General features: G+C 45.5%; 1 protein-coding gene across 3 annotated transcripts in view; it reads right to left on the bottom strand.

Annotated features, from left to right (window-relative positions):
- The window catches only part of FUBP3 (far upstream element binding protein 3), a 152,329-nt gene that overhangs the window by 46,553 nt on the left and 89,233 nt on the right, over nt 1-16,543 (bottom strand). For all 3 annotated transcript variants that reach the window (XM_029611948.1, XM_029611947.1, XM_029611945.1), the window contains exon 5: nt 9,117-9,188. In XM_029611948.1, the coding sequence (XP_029467808.1) occupies nt 9,117-9,188 (72 nt within the window). The remainder of the gene's footprint in view (nt 1-9,116; nt 9,189-16,543) is intronic.

Here is a 16,543-nt window from a genome sequence, read left to right as displayed (position 1 = left end):
TGATGCATTGCCCTTTAACCACCCCCCCCCCCCACCCTTCATCTGTTATATTTAATCAAAACAGAGACAGTCTGATTAGAATACAACCTTGACCATTAAAAATGCAGGTTTCAATCTAACCTCCACTACTATCTGACCTGCAAATACTCAGAAGTGCAAATTCTGCGAGACAGACACTATAAAAAAAAAAAGTGTACACAATGTTGTGTACACTTAAGATAATTTTGTAATATAACACAAAGACAGCAAATTTTCAAAGCGGACTTGTGTGCACAAGTTCAGTTTGAAAATCATGCCACCAAAACTACCTGCACAGGTTAAATCTGCAAAAATTTTACCTGAAAATTTATGCATGAACTTTTTAAAATCCAAAAGTATGCATGTAAGTACAAACACCTTCCCAACAATGCACCCCCAAGTCTGGGCAAAATTACACATGAACATGTCATAGGTGTGTAAGTTTACCTACATACTAGGCAGTCCATTTTGTAAAAGGCCATGTCTGTGCATAAAACTGTTTTACCTGCACAAGTCCCTTTGAAGATTACCATCCCTCAGTACTTTTTAGCTTATCCAGCATGAACCTACAGGTAGCATCTCATTTACTAGGGGTAGTATGGAAGCAGCAGCAGAAATACAGGTCTCTGTTACTGAAAGCATCAGTACTAATCTTGTCCCAGTTAAACTGCAGTGCAGAGAAGCAAAAAGCCTGCCCACTATCAGAAAATCCAGCAAGGAATGGCCCTGCTGGTTGAGTTATCAGTGCTGCACACTGCTGTGAAGAATCTAGATTTGATTCTGCTCCCTGGGTTGGTCAGGGCTGGGGATGCTGCAGAAGTAGCATTCACAGCTCTTGGGGATAGGGAGTCCCAGTTATTACACAGTGATGACACTCAATGGCTGAATTTAGGACCATCACTGCAATGACTGGACTAATGTAAGTTGATAGTTCGACTCATGGCACCAGATCCCAGTCCTGGTTCCAAATGAGCTGGAAGCCCGAAGGAGGAGGAGACTGCCATGTCAAAAAAACAAACAAAAAAAAGAAAATCAACCAAGCAATAGAAACAAAAGTGCCAAGTGTTGCAATTCTATATGCAGAGTGTGAAACAGGCCAATGCACCAACAGCAGCTGAAGTCTGAACTTCCCCACTATTCCCTGTCTCAGGCCTTGCTCTGCAGCTTTGACGACTCTCTCTCTCTGTACAATGATCACTGACTTGGGTTTTCTAGACATATCTTCTCTACAGTGTGTAAATGGCAATATGGTGAAACTTATTTCTGGCTCTGTGCACAAAGACCACCATGTAGCCACTTAGCATAAGCATCATGCAAGTGGAAAACTGTCACATATTACACCAATGCGGAACCACAAATGGTGTGTGCAACCATCTTCAGGAGTCTGCTAACCCAATCTTCTCCTTCAATGTACTATATCCTCACTGGACACTCAACGAAATTTAATGTTCAAACTGAAAGACTTAGAAGCAGTAAGAGAAACCTATATTTTAAGAGATCAAGACTAGTTGATTGGACTGTTTCAGGAGCAGTTGCAAAGCTTCAAAGCAGTCTGGAGCCAAAGAAGAATGAACACCTTACATACTACTGACGGACAGCAGAGCCAGAGGAAGAATGAAAAACACCCTGCGTGTCAATAAGGGCGTGAAGGGATGGATTTTTAGAGACAAGGAAAATGGTTCACACCATGCATCACTGAGATGTGGGAGGATGGGAAAAGCCAAGGAAAAAGGAACATACACTATGAGAGAGGGAAGATGGGACAAGCTGAGGAAGGTGGATTGTGATGCCTATCACCAAGGGAATGGAAGGAGGGTGGGTGAGCCAAAGAAGAGAGAGTATGACATTGGATAGAGTCAAGGAAGATGGGTTGCAACTCCTATCACTGAGGGAGCGGAGGTAGTTCGGGTAGATTAGATGAAGATGAACATCTTATATGCATCACTGAGGAAGCCCAGGATAATGAAATGCTCCATGCATCACCAAATGGGTCGAGGGTAGGATACTTTTTTTTTTTAAACCTAGTTCTGGTATTGCTAGATAAGTTCCTGAATTACTTTCTTTGCATCTTAAATTATTTTATATACCTCTGTCATATGTTCCTTGAGTTGTCTCTTTACCAAGCTGAAAGGAAAGGTTTTTAAAATTTCTCCTTGTATGGAAGTTGTTTCATACCTTAACCACTAAGAAACATGACAGCAGAAAAAGATCGTATGGTCCATCTAGTCTGCTCATCCATCCAATTAATAGGAAAATTGGTACTTACCTGCTAATTTTCGTTCCTGTAGTACCACAGATCAGTCCAGACTCATGGGCTTTGCCTCCCTGCCAGCAGATGGAGACAGAGAAAGTTTCAATGACACTGTACATAACCCAGTGTGCCACCTTCAGTCCCTCAGTATTGACCTATACCCAAGCCAAGATAACAGAAACCATACATTTCGAAGCAAATTTCTAAGCAAACTCCTTCCCTTCCAATAAGCCAGAAGAAAAGTAAAGTTGCTCAACAAGACAATGGAATACTAGTTTCACAAATTTAACATAAGCAATCAGCATTGAAAACCACCAACAACTCCACACTATATACAAAGCAACAGTATGAGCGGTGGACTCCCCCCACCCCCCTTCAGTAAATGAGCGAGTTTCTGGACTGTTCTGTGCTATTACAGGAACGAACCAATTTTCCTTTCCCCATATGTACCCAGATCAGTCCAGAATCCTGGGATGTACCTAAGCTCCCCTTAACTCAGGTGGGACCTGAAGAATTCCACTCATAGAATACACTCACCACAGCACATGGAAGCTGGAGCTCTGACATCCAAGTGATAATGCCTAGCAAAAGCATGCAACAACTTTCCAGTAGTTGCCCAGCAAATTTCAAGCCTAGGAAGTTGCCTGAGAATACGTCGAGTGTACTCCTCGAACACCCCCTTAGAAATGTAAGTCTACTTGATCACTTTCTTCAGTCACCGCACAATTTTAGCCTTAGATGCCTTACTTCTTCTTTGGACCACTTCACGATACAAAGAGGTGATCCGATCTATGGAAATCATAAGTGACCTTTAGATACCTCAATAATGCACACCTCCCATTTAAGAGTCTAAGCTCCCCGTACGAAGCATAGAGGAAGTCAAATCTGGAAAAGCTGGAAGCTCCACTAACTAAGATGGAATGCAGACACTTTCTTAGGCAGAAAAGAAGACACTGTGCTTAGATACCCCCAAATCAGACATCTGAGGGAAGGGATTTCTACATGCCAGAGCCTGGGGCTCCGAAATTCTCCTGGCTGAATAAATTGCCACCGAGAAAACCACTTTAAGAGTCAAGTCCTTAACCATAGATCTTAGTGGTTTAAACTGAGCCTCACACAATCCTCTAAGGACTAGATTCAGATTCCAAGACAGACAAATGTTCCACACCTGAGGTTGTAAGTTCTTAGCTCCCCGAAGGAACCCTATAACATCCGGATGTGTGGACAGAGGATACCCTTTCACCTTACCCCGGAGACAACACAATGTTGCTACCTGGACTCTCAGAGTTAAAGGCTAGTCCCTTGACCAGAACCTTTCTATAGAAAAGCCAAAATATGCAACACCATAGCCTGAACAGGCTGAGGCTGCACTCTGTCAACAGCAGACTAGGACTCGAAGATCCTCCAAATTCGTACATACGTCAAGGATGTAGAAGGTTGCCTAGCTTGCAATAAGGTGGAAATAACCACTTCGGAATATCCCCTCCATCTCAGTCATTTCCTCTCAGAAGTGAAGCCATGAGACAGAAGTGAGCTGCCTAACCCAAAAATATTGGGCCCTGGTGGAAAAAAGTCGACAGATGTCTGAACTCAGGGGCCCGTCTATGGCCATGTTGATCAGATTTGGAAAGCATGGTCAACATGGCCACTCTGGAGCTACTAGAATCATGTTGCCTGGATGTTTCTCTATCTGCCGTAATCCCTTGTCCACCAGAAGCCACGGAGGGAAGACAAAGAAGAATCTTCGAGTCCACGGCAACACCAGAGTTCCAATTCCTTCCCAATCATGTTCAGTTCATCAGCTGTAAAACCGCGACACCTTGGTGTTCTCTTTGGTTGGGATACCCCCCATCTTCCATGACTAAGATATTGCTGCCTCCAACAGCTCCCATTCCCCAGGGTTTAACTTTCTCCGACTGAATGTTGTTCACTCCGGCGATGTGACACTGCCAGCCGCTCCAAGTGCTGCTCTGCCTAGAGAATCAACTCCTAGGCCTCTCAAGCTACTGCCTAATTCATGGTTCTGCCTTGACAGTTGATGTAGGTTACTGTCGTTGCATTGTCTGATAGGATCCATACTGGATGGCCATGTAACTTTGGCAGACAGGCAAGCAATGCGAAATGCACTGCTCTCGTTTCTAACCGACTGATAGACCATGAGGTCTCCTTCTCGACCACTGGTCCTACGCTGACTGATCTTGCCGTACCTGCCCTCCATCCAGAGAGGCTTGCATCTGTGGTGACTACTACTCAAATTTGGAACCTCCAATTCCACACCATGTTAGAGATTGGTGCAAGTAAGCCACTACGAAATACTGTACCTAGCTTCCCCCTTGAATAAAAGAGGAAGATGAACTGTTCCAATAATGGATTCCAGAGGGAGAGAAAAGCCCCCTGCAGAGGCTGCATATGCACAGCCGCCCAGTGCATTAATTCCTATATCAATGCCATAGAACCGAGGACCTATAAATAGTCCCTGACCTCGGGCACCAAAGGCTCTAGAAGAATTTCAGCAATCTCTCTCCATGAGAAGCACTCTCCGCAGCATGTCAAACTGAGCTCTCAGATACTCCAGACTAAATGCCTTGTTGCTAAGTTCACCACCCATCCTAGAGACTTCAAGCGCATCAGTATCTTTTGTACTGCTTGTCGATAGAGGTCCTCAGATTTTGCATGAATGAGCCAGTCATCCAGACAAGGATACGCCAACACATCCTTCCTTTTGCAATGCGGCCACCCCCACTATCATCACCTTAGTGAAAGTACGTGTAGCTGTCACCAGGTGAAGGGAAGGGCTCGAAACCGAAAATATTCCCTTAGGACCATGAACCTCAGGAATCTCTGGTGCTCTGGCCTGATGGCTATGTGCAGATCCACCTGTGTCTAGGCAACAGATGCCAAGAACTCTCCCTTGCATACTGCCGCTATGAAGGACCTCAGTTTCCATATGGAAATGGGGAACCTTGAGAGCAGCATTTACCTTCTTTAAATCCAATCTCTCTTGAATTGGTTACAGGGGGTGAAACAAACAGGACACCTAACTTAAAATCAACCTCCGGCCATGTCAAGTGTGTTCAGGGTCTGAGCCAAACTCAGCAAGACATCTCTGTAAAAAAATAAATAAATTCTGAGCAGATCCTGAAGCGGCTCTCAATCATATGCAATCTCTCCCTCTTCTAGAGGTGAGAAAGAGGATTCCCCATTGGAATCCTCCGATGCCTCATGATCCACATTCCCTTGAACATTGCCAGGGACAGCCTCTCTGCAGCATTTGCCCACTGTGACTGAAATGGCAGACTCAAGCACACAATCCCTACATAGTAGGCTGCTTTGCCTTCGTTGGCCACTCCTGCAGAAAGATCTTTAGGCCCTGGAAACCTTCCACCCAGGAGAAGGAGGATGGCTCTATACCAGAGGCCATAGGTCCAACCTTGCTCTCTCAGGGAAGCTTCTGCCCTTGGGAACAAGGGAAGAGAAGAATTGACAGTTACCTTGCCTCCTACTCCACTTCTCTCCAGAGACACCATAGCCCAAGGGGATGTCCCAACATGGGCAAAAGCTGTAGTAGTCTACACAGTGTTAACACAAACAGAGAGAGAATGAGGAGTGAATTGCTCTCAGATGGCAAGCCTGACAGACAGCAAGGTGCTTGGACCTGTTCATCCCCGGTGACTAGCTATCCTGAATTGCGGTTCTAGGCACCCTCCTGCACACACACCAATGCCAATCGGGCATACATGCACACCCCTCCAGGAGGCGCACAAATAGGCACTCAAGACTAGGTTGCAATCACCTGCTCAAAAATGCGCTCAAGTGTAGGTCACAGAAGTAAGTGCTCAAATCTAAGCCGCAGCCTTACGCGCACAGGTCCCCGAACAAGTAACTACCATGCAGTGAGAATGTGCGCTCACAGGGGGGGAAAAAACCCCCCAAACAAAAACGCTGCCAAGGCCTACCCCACAACTAAGCTGGACCGGATGGTATGCATCTCAGGGATCTGAAGGAACTCAAAAATGAAATTTCAGATCTATTAGTTAAAATTTGTAACCTATCATTAAAATCATCCATTGTACCTGAAGACTGGTGGGTGGACAATGTAACCCCAATATTTAAAAACGGCTCCGGGGCGATCCAGGAAACTACAGACCAGTGAGAGCCTGACTTCAGTGCCGGGAAAAATAGTGGAAACTATTTTAAAGATCAAAATCAGAGCGCATATAGAAAGACATGATTTAATGGGACACAGTCAACATGGATTTACCCAAGGGAAGTCTTGCCTCACAAATCTGCTTCATTTTTTTGAAGGGATTAATAAACGTGGATAAAGGTGAACCGGTAGATATAGTGTATTTGGATTTTCAGAAGGCGGTTGACAAAGTCCCTCATGAGAGGCTTCTAAGAAAACTAAAAAGTCATGGGATAGGAGGCGATGTCCTTTCATGGATTACAAACTGGTTAAAAGACAGGAAAGAGTAGGATTAAATGGTAAATTTTCTCAGTGGAAAAGGGTAAACAGTGGAGTGCCTCAGGGATCTGTACTGGACCGGTGCTTTTCAATACATATAAATGATATGGAAAGGAATACGAGGAGTGAGGTTATCAAATTTGCAGATGTACAAAATTATTCAGAGTAGTTAAATCACAAGCAGATTGTGATAAATTGCAGGAGGACCTTGAAAGACTGGAAGATTGGGCATCCAAATGGCAGATGAAATTTAATGTGGACAAGTGCAAGGTGTTGCATATAGGGAAAAATAACCCATGCAGTACACGATGTTAGGTTCCATATTAGGAGCTACCACCCAGAAAAAAGTTCTAGGCATCATAGTAGATAATACATTGAAATTGTCAGCTCAGTGTGCCTCAGCAGTCAAAAAAGCAAACAGAATGTTAGGAATTAGGAAGGGAATGGTGAATAAAACAGAAAAATGTCATAATGCCTCTGTATCTATCGCTTTATAGTGAGACCGCATCTTGTGTACTGTGTACAGTTCTGGTCACCGCATCTCAAAAAAGATATAGTTGCACTGGAGAAGGTACAAAGAAGGGCAACCAAAATGATAAAGGGGATGAAACGGCTCCCCCTATGAGAAAAGGCTAAAGAGGTTAGGGCTGTTCAGCTTGGAGAAGAGACGGCTGAGGGGTGATATGATAGAGGTCTTTAAAATCATGAGAGGTCTAGAACAGGTAGATATGAATCAGTTATTTACACTTTCGGATAATAGAAGAACTAGGGGGCACTCCACGAAGTTAGCAAGTAGCACATTTAAAACTAATCTGAGAAAATTCTTTTTCACTCAATCCACAATTAAGCTCTGGAATTTGCTGCCAGGGGATGTGTGGGTTAGTGCAGTTAGTGTAGCTGGGCTTGCAATGCAGAACTGCCAGCTGTCTCGTGGGGGGTTGAGGGATCTGGACCACCAGATGTCCATCCCACGGATCGAGCTATCAGAAGGGTCACCAGCCCTCTGCTCATTTGCCTCAAACCAGAGGTGATGGCCCACAAGGCCTTCACAACCCCCTTGGAGAATCTGTAAATTTTGTCTTTTAATCTTTTTTTCTCTCTCTCTCTCTCTCTCTCTCTCCACAGACTGCAGGTTTTATACCATCTACCATCTGCTGCAGACAGAAATACTGAGGGACTGCAGGTGGCACACTGGGTTATATATATATACAGTGTCAGTAAAGTTTCTGTCTCCAGCTGCTAGCAGGGAGGCAAAACCCAGGAGTCTGAACTGATCTGGGTATGTATAGGGAATGCCCTACGTTTATCTCATGCTTTCTTGAATTCAGATATGTTTCCACCACCTTGACTGGGAGGCTGTTTCATGCCTCCATCACCCTCTCTGTAAAGAAACATTTCCTAAGATTACTTTTCAGTCTAACCACCTTTCAACCTCATCGCATACCCCTCACTCTAGAGTCTCCTTTCTGTTGAAAAAGGCTCATTTCTTGTGCATGGAAACCTTTGACATATCTGTTTAGATCTTTAAGTCTATCCAATATGCTTTAGAATGTTCTTCACAAATGGGCTTATTATCTCTTCCATCACTGTCGGTAATATATTTAGAAGCCATGAGAGAATCATTGAGTTACATGGTGTTCCTTTGGAATTCCATTCGGAAGGTAATTATTTGAAATTTAGATAGGCTTGGTTTATCTTGCAGGCATATATAAGTGTTCCTCATGATTTAGTATTCCAGTTGATTTGTATGTTATTGTCCTTGTTTGGCTATCTGTTAAGAATATTTTGTTAATTTTGTTTTATGAATTGCTTTTATGTATGTTTTATTTTGTACAGATGCTTGGATTAAATTTAAATACATAAACAAACAAAGACCATTGATCATTTTAGTAGCCACCCTCTGGACTAACTTCATCCTGTTTATATCCTTTTGAAAAAGGTGTGGTCTTCAGATTTGTACCCAGTACTCCAAATGAGGTCTCACCAAGGACCTCTACAAGGGCAATATCTCCCTTTATCTTCTGATCATTCCCCTCCCTATGCAGCCAAGCTTCTTTCTGGCTTTTACCAATGCTTTAGCCACCTGTTTGGCCACCTTAAGGACTTCTGTATCTTTTCTAGGGGTGCTATGTCCTTTCTGAGACAAGATAACCAGATGTAGGCACACCATGAATGTCAATCATGTTATACATGTTTTCCATTTGTATTTAAATTCTGTAATGGTTCTTAATGTTTTATTAGCCTCCAACTATAGCAACGTATTGGGCCAACATTTAGTAAATGCAAGCCACATTAACATAATGGACAGACTGCCAGAGCCTCCAACTTAGCACCCAGCTCAGACTCTATGCCCCCAATAATAATAAAAAAAAAAAGTCTTACCTGGTGCAATCTGGATCTTGCAGCCAGACTCTGCCTGGATCCGTGATATTTGCTCTCCGCCCCTGCCGATTACTGAAACAAAGTAAATGCATTTTATTTTCATACAGGATATCATTCTCTTTCAACTAGCTTGCTAATTACATCATGGCAGTACTGCTGCTCTCTCTTGCTGCTTAGGTCACAGGACTGAATTCTCAGCTATGGCTCTCTCCTAGTGGCTACATTGCAGCAGCATTGCTAGCAAACTGGCATCAGTTTCCTTAAACAAAAAAATCCTCCTCACATCACTAAAAGCAGCTACTGCTCTTGCAGCAACCTTTGATGGAGAAATTGTGGGACTATTTGTGACACATATGTGGTGGTTCTGCCCAGTTATACAGCAATTTTGGGAAATATTTTGCAAGTTCATGGACAATATGATGGAGATTCCAACTTGTTTTTACTCAATATCCTCACTGATAGACTTTCACCTATGAAGAAGAAATTAGTTAAATTAGTTGTGATAGCAGCCAGATGCATTTCTGGCTAAAATAAAACAGATACAATACATGGAAAAATTGACAGCTTTATGAAAAGTTATTTATCGCAAATATTTCGAGATTTGGAGTCCCCTTTCAGAAATGGCTGGATGCTAAGAGCTCTTCATTTGGCACATAAAATATTTGTCATATGCTTTTTTTTTTTATTGTCAAATCGCCATAAATGTGAAGTGATCGCCTATACACAAGAGAGGGGTAAGGGGTTGGGTGGGATTTGTGTTTTACACATGTATTCTAAATCCCTGAAAAATTTGTGTGTTGGAATTGATGGTATGTTTTAAAATATATTGAAGTTGCATCAGTTCCAAGAATAAAATATTAATTACAAGACAAGAGTCGATGATTAAAGTATCAATGAAACTTAATATTCTTGCTTATGTTGGTTTCTTCAGAGAACAGGTAAAGCTCCCGACAATAGTGCATAGGAAGCTTGCTTTGCTACTACCCATGCTGTGACAGTTATTTTGCAGTTGCGCTTCTGCTGTACCTGTTATTGCATGTAAAGAAGCTTGCACTGCTGCTGCCCAAGGTGCGCCTATCATTGCTTGTATTTAGGCAGCTTGCACTGCTGCTGCCCATGCTATGCCTGCCATTGCATGTGTGGGCATGTTTTCAGAAAGCATGCGCTGCTGCTTCCCTTGTGGGTATGAACAGGTAAGCATGCACTGCTGTTACCTGTGCTGAGTGTTGTGTGTGTGCGTGTGTAAGAAGCCTGCAGTCCTGCTGTGCCTGTTATTGTATGTGTGCATGTAGAAAGCTTATACTGCTGCAACTATGCTGTGTCTGGTTTATGTGGGTGGCTCATGTTGTCCTGTGTGTGTGAAAGAAAGCTTCTACTGTCAATGTCCCTGTTCCATGGTTGGAGTGTGTGAGATTGTAGCTTGCACTGTTGCTGCTTGGGCTGTCTTGTGTGTGTGTCTAAAGCTCACACTGCTGATGTTTTGCTCCATGATGTATGTAGCTTGCTCTGATCCTATCCAGGCTCTCTCTATTCTATGGTGGGACACTGTGTGAATGTGCGTTTCTGCCACTGTCCCTGTAATTTCTCTGGGGACAAGCCCAACAACAAGAGACACAGGACGGGTGGCATTATCTGATGGCATCAAGTTTGGGTTTTCTCTCTCAAAGCCCAGAAAAGTTTAACTTTGATTCTGGGCATTTGCAGGTCTTCCCAAATGCACTTTAGTCTTTTCTCGTCCATGGAAGCGAACAGATGGAAGGAATTTCTCTTCTTCAGCATCACCACAATAACCGGAAAACATCTACTGGGAAGGAACCATTGGATAAAAAGGGAAAAAGCTCATTTAAAAAGTGCAGTGTGGACATAAGATATACATTTTAGATTTGCACTCTTTATGCCTCAAATGCTTTGGAGCAGCCCACAACATGGCAAAGTATGGCGCCTATGGACAAATAAATGTCCCCAAGGACACTAGCCTATAGAGAGCTACGACTAAGATATGAGCAACCATGCTCATCAGATAAGTCAGAGAAACATTCCAAACAAATCATTGAATCGAGTACCTGCATCCTCATCACCAAAGGAACTGACTGAGGACCTATCGGCACCAAAGCAGAGCCGCCAACTCAATACCAAGAAGGCACAGTGCCAAACTATCAAGGCTAGAAATATCAGTGCCAAAGAAGTTCAGCAAGGAATGAGGGCACAGAAGTATCATCAGACCTGAGAATTGCCAGCACCAAGAAAATATGGCATAGAATCCTCAGTCAAAATGTAGGCACAGAAGTACTACAGCACGGATATTCTCAAACACTGTGAAAAAGGTTTCCAACATGAAGCTCAACCTCAGATCAACATAAGAACGGCAAAAAGCATACTGAAAAGGGGGGCGCGCTGACGTCACCGGTGGGAATGGTCGCCTAACTAGTGAGCTCCCGGCAAATAATTTTTGTAACCGGCCAGAACCTACTTTCCCGCGGCTGCAGCTTCGTTTGTTTGCTACACCCGGTAGCTTAAGATATCAGGATGGCACACCCGAAGTCGGGATGCGATTTGGCGCGTTTTACGTACGCAAAAGCGGGGCCAGATAATCGGGCGCTCGAGACGGATCCGGCCGCAGGCCCAAGCACCGGAGTGGCGGCCGAACTCCCGGCCCCGGAGGTGATCTCGGAGTTACCGTCTCGTGCGGAAATGCGGGACTGGTTCATCGGTCTGCGGGCCGATATGAAGCAGCACAAAGTTGAACTTTTACAATCTATGACTGAGCTCCGAGAAGACTTAGCTGCCCTTGCGTACCGGGTAGATGAGATGGAGACTCGGGTGGAGGGACACGACGACACGCTACACAAAATGGCCGCCGCGCTCCAATCTAGCTTGAAGGAACAAGTCCAATTAGCTGACAAGGTGGAAGACCTAGAAAACCGGTCTCGCCGAAATAACTTGAGGCTCCGAGGTGTTCCCGAAACGGAGAGCTACAAGGACTGCGAGGCGGTGGTGACTCAAATTTTTCAGTTTTTAATGCGGGAGGCGGTGCACGAGGGGGAGAGGGTCGAGGCTGCAGGCCCCGGATTTCATATTGAAAGGGCGCACCGGACCCTGGGACCCAGAACATCGGAAAAACCACGGGACATTTTGGTGTGCCTTCAGAACTATAAGGAAAGGGAAATGTTGTTCGCACTCTCCCGCAAACAGCGCGACTGGAACTGGGAGGGCCACAAAATCTCCATTTTTCAGGATTTGGCGGCCTCCACGATGCGCCGCCGCTTTGAATTCCGCTCTGTTACCGGCACGCTGCGGGACCGGAATATCCGTTACAAATGGACATTCCCTTTTGGATTACAATTTGAGGAGAAGGGGAGCTCCTACCGCCTACGAACCTTAGCTGAGGCCACGGAGGTTTTCACCAAGCTGCAGTTTCCTCTACCATCAGCTGTTTCGACCAATGATTCCCAGGTGCCCAACATTCCGAAGACACCGCGCTGGCAACGGGTTGGAAATAAGCGCCGCCTGGAACGACAACGGAGAACACCTCTGGGAGACCTATCTGCACCCTCATCTGAAGCCCCTGGATGAAGGGCCTTGTACTTTTCCTTCTTTTCTAGCTGTAAGGTTTTGTGGCGCTGAGCCTTGCTGTCTATAGTCAGCGAATTTCGTGTTCTGTTTTGTTACATGGGGTTCTGGCTGGGTTTAAAGTTGTGTATTACTATCTACAGGCCGGAGGGGAGACTTGTCTCACTGGTTACTAAGACCCCCGGTTTAGGAGTTATCCCAATGGGGGATATACAGGGAATTGAAGTGGGGGGGGGGGGGGGGGAGGGGGGTTTTCTATCCATGTGCTCAGGGGAATTGGTTTGGTTTATTTCATATGCAGGGGGATCCGGGCCTGGCAAGAGAGAACGGGTACAACAGTGGGGTCATCTTAGGCATATCTGGCCTACCCTATGGCATTGAAGATCTGGTCTTTGAATGTGAACGGCCTTAATACTCCCATAAAAAGACAGTACCTCCTTCGAGACCTGAGGCGTCAACGCGTAGATATTGCACTCATACAGGAGACCCATACTAGAAAACATCATGAACACTTATTGCGCTTTGTGGGCTATCCTCATGGGTATTTCGCTGCCAGTTCTCCCACCTCTAAATATGCGGGGGTGGGTATCCTTGTGGCTCAATCAGTCATTTTTGAATATAAATCGCATGTTGCAGACCCTGAGGGCCGCTTCTTATTATTAAAGATACAGTTGGATAATCGCTTGTATACCATTATCAGTGTGTATGCACCCAATAGTGACCAACATCTCTTTTTTCAACACTTGGACACTGTGTTGTCATCATATGCGGAGGGTTTTCTAATATGGGGTGGAGACCATAATGTGGTGAGAAACCCTAGAGTCGACTCCTCGCACCCTAGAAAGGCAGGAAGCTGGAAAGCTACGTCCTCTTTGACGAATTTAATGCATGATTGGTGTCTCATTGATATCTGGCGACAGCGGAATCCTACGTCTCGTACTTACACCTTCTATTCCAATCCCCATACTACTTATTCTCGACTTGACTTTCTGCTCGTAGATAAGGGGGTACAGAATCAGGTGATGTCTACCGGTGTTGGGGATATTACATGGTCCGACCACGCTCCTGTGTGGATCACGGTCACCTTGACTGATCCTGACCCGGGCTTCCGGTTTTGGAGACTACGGGAAGAACTGTTAAAAGACCCCAAACATAGCGACTTCCTGACGGCTCACCTGAGAGATTATTTGACTCTGAACAAGGGGACGGTGCAGGATGCGGGAATTTTTTGGGAGGGCTCTAAGGCGGTCATGAGGGGGCATTTTCTGGCCCTTTCCTCTGCCTTGCGGAAACAGAGAGAGGCACAGCGAACTGCTCTCTTGCGTGACATTGCATTGCTGACTAGGTTACACTCCCAATGCCCTACACGTAATGTCCTGGCGCGACTTCGCCTTAAACGCACCGAATTACATACGTTGGACGCTGAACACATTGCCCATGCCATGTTACAAGCTAAACAGCGTTATTTCGAAGGCCACAATAAAGCGGGGCGGTTTCTCGCAAGGTTGCTTAAGCAGCGTATTTATTCAAATACTGTTGCTAAGGTGCGAGATAGGCAGGGCACTATGCTCACCCTGACTAGGGATATACGTAATTGTTTCACTAAGTATTATGCCCAGCTCTATGCGGAAGATCACACTATCACTGCAGCACAAGTGGATCGATATCTCGCATCGCTACCCCTGGTCTCACTGACCAAGTCCCAGCAAAGCTATTTAGACTCTCCCATACAAGTTATAGAGGTGCAGGAGGCCATAAAGGACCTTAAGGCTGGAAAATCGCCTGGATTGGACGGGTTTTCCGGGGGCTATTATAAAAAATTTAGCACACACTTAGCGGGCCCCCTGACTGATTTTTTCAATGGCTTGCGGGAGGGAGCCAGACTGCCCTTGCATTCCAACATGGCGGGCATAACTGTCCTTCCAAAACCGGGAAGGGACCCCACGCAGTGCGGTTCGTATAGACCTATCTCCTTGATCAATGTCGATCTAAAAATTTTGGCTAAAGTTTTGGCGGCTAGGCTAAACTCCGTTCTCCCTTTGTTGGTTCACACTGATCAAGTTGGGTTCATACCACGGCGAACTGCTGCTGACAATGTGCGAAAGGTGACTGATGCGATATGGTGGGCCACTACTGCCCAGGTCCCATTAGTGTTGATGGCCATTGACGCGGAAAAGGCCTTTGACTTAGTTCATTGGGACTTTTTGTTCGCCACGTTGGAAAAAATGTCTTTCGGCCCTGGTTTTCTACGTTGGATCCAGTGCCTATATCAGGATCCTGGAGCTAGAATTAAGGTTAACGGGAGGTATGGGGAGCTTTTCCCAGTTAAACGAGGGGCCCGACAAGGTTGTCCCCTGTCGCCTTTACTATTTGCACTGTTCCTGGAACCCTTAGCGACTAGGGTGCGGGGATCGGAGTCCATTTCAGGGGTACCAATGGAGACCAGTCCGATGAAGATTTCGCTCTTTGCGGATGATATTCTTTTAACGCTTACCCGCCCATTGACCTCTATTGGAGGAGTTACGGAGGAATTGCAGGAGTTTGGTGAGGTGTCGGGCTTCAAGATCAATAGGGACAAAACGGAGATATTGAATATCAATGCGTCCCCTGAGGTTATGGGAGACCTGGCGCAGCACTACCCCTTTAAAATAGCCACCAAGGTGTTGAAATATTTAGGGGTCACTATCGGAGCGCAGATATCTGATTTCTTTAGACTCAATTATTTACCATTACTGACCAAAATTAAGCAGGATCTCCACCATTGGGACAGGGGGCAATATTCCTGGTTGGGTCGGGTGGCTATTGTAAAAATGAATGTTATTCCTCGTTTTTTGTATTATTTCTACACCATTCCTATTTTCATTTCTACTGCAATACTCCGCTCCTGGCAGAGGATCCTATTTGACTTTATTTGGCGTAAACGCCCGCCTAGGGTGTCTCGACGCTTATTGTTCCAATCCCGCGATCGGGGAGGACTGGGTGTACCCAATTTAGTCTGGTTATATGTGGCGTCTCAATTGAAAGCTATTCCTGATGCTCATGGACGTCGCTCCCCCAAGCAATGGGTCACTTTTGAGGAACAGGTCCTTGGGGGAATACCCTTAACGGAGCTCATTTGGCAACCGCGACATACATGGCTGCCCATGGGGCTGAGAACAGGAGCCCTGGACACTACGTTACGAGTATGGGACGCATGGAAGGTGAAACTGATGGGAGATCGTGGATACTATCACTCCACTGGTCTCTACCACCATTTGCAATTCCCGGCGGGCCGCCAACATGGAGTGTTCGGTGCCTGGAGAAGAAAGGGGATCCGACGCATTGAACACTTGCTTAAAGGCGAGACTCTGATGACGTGGCCGGAGCTACAAGCTCTTTACAAATTACCCTCTTCTGATTTTCTGGCCGGGAATCAGATTCTTCATTTTCTTCGTTCGCCTTGCATCTTGGGATCCATTAAACAGGGAAAATCCCCTTTTGAGGACCTCTGTGCCGCAGCGGATAAAACTTGCGGGATGATCTCCAAAATTTATGCCTTACTGGCTCACACCGATGAGAGCCCTTTCCCGCATGTGGGCCAGTGGGAGCGTGATTTGGGATTGACGCTTACAAAAAAAGGACTGGTCACATATCTACCAACAGGCACGCCGATGTTCCATGTCGGCACTCTTCCAGGAAAATTGTTACAAAATGACAACTCGCTGGTACCCAACACCTCAGCTTTTGCGGCGCAGATATCCTCATCTGGACCCACACTGTTGGAGGGGTTGTGGACAGCTTGGCACCTTTTTTCATATTTGGTGGCAATGCACAAAAGTGCAGGACTTGTGGGCTGCAGTGGCGAAATGGGTGGAGAA

Source organism: Rhinatrema bivittatum, chromosome 8, assembly GCF_901001135.1.
Source record: "Rhinatrema bivittatum chromosome 8, aRhiBiv1.1, whole genome shotgun sequence".
Taxonomy (NCBI): Eukaryota; Metazoa; Chordata; class Amphibia; order Gymnophiona; family Rhinatrematidae; genus Rhinatrema; species Rhinatrema bivittatum.
The sequence above is the reverse complement of the archived record's forward strand: the minus strand, read 5'-3'. Positions and strand labels throughout refer to the sequence as shown.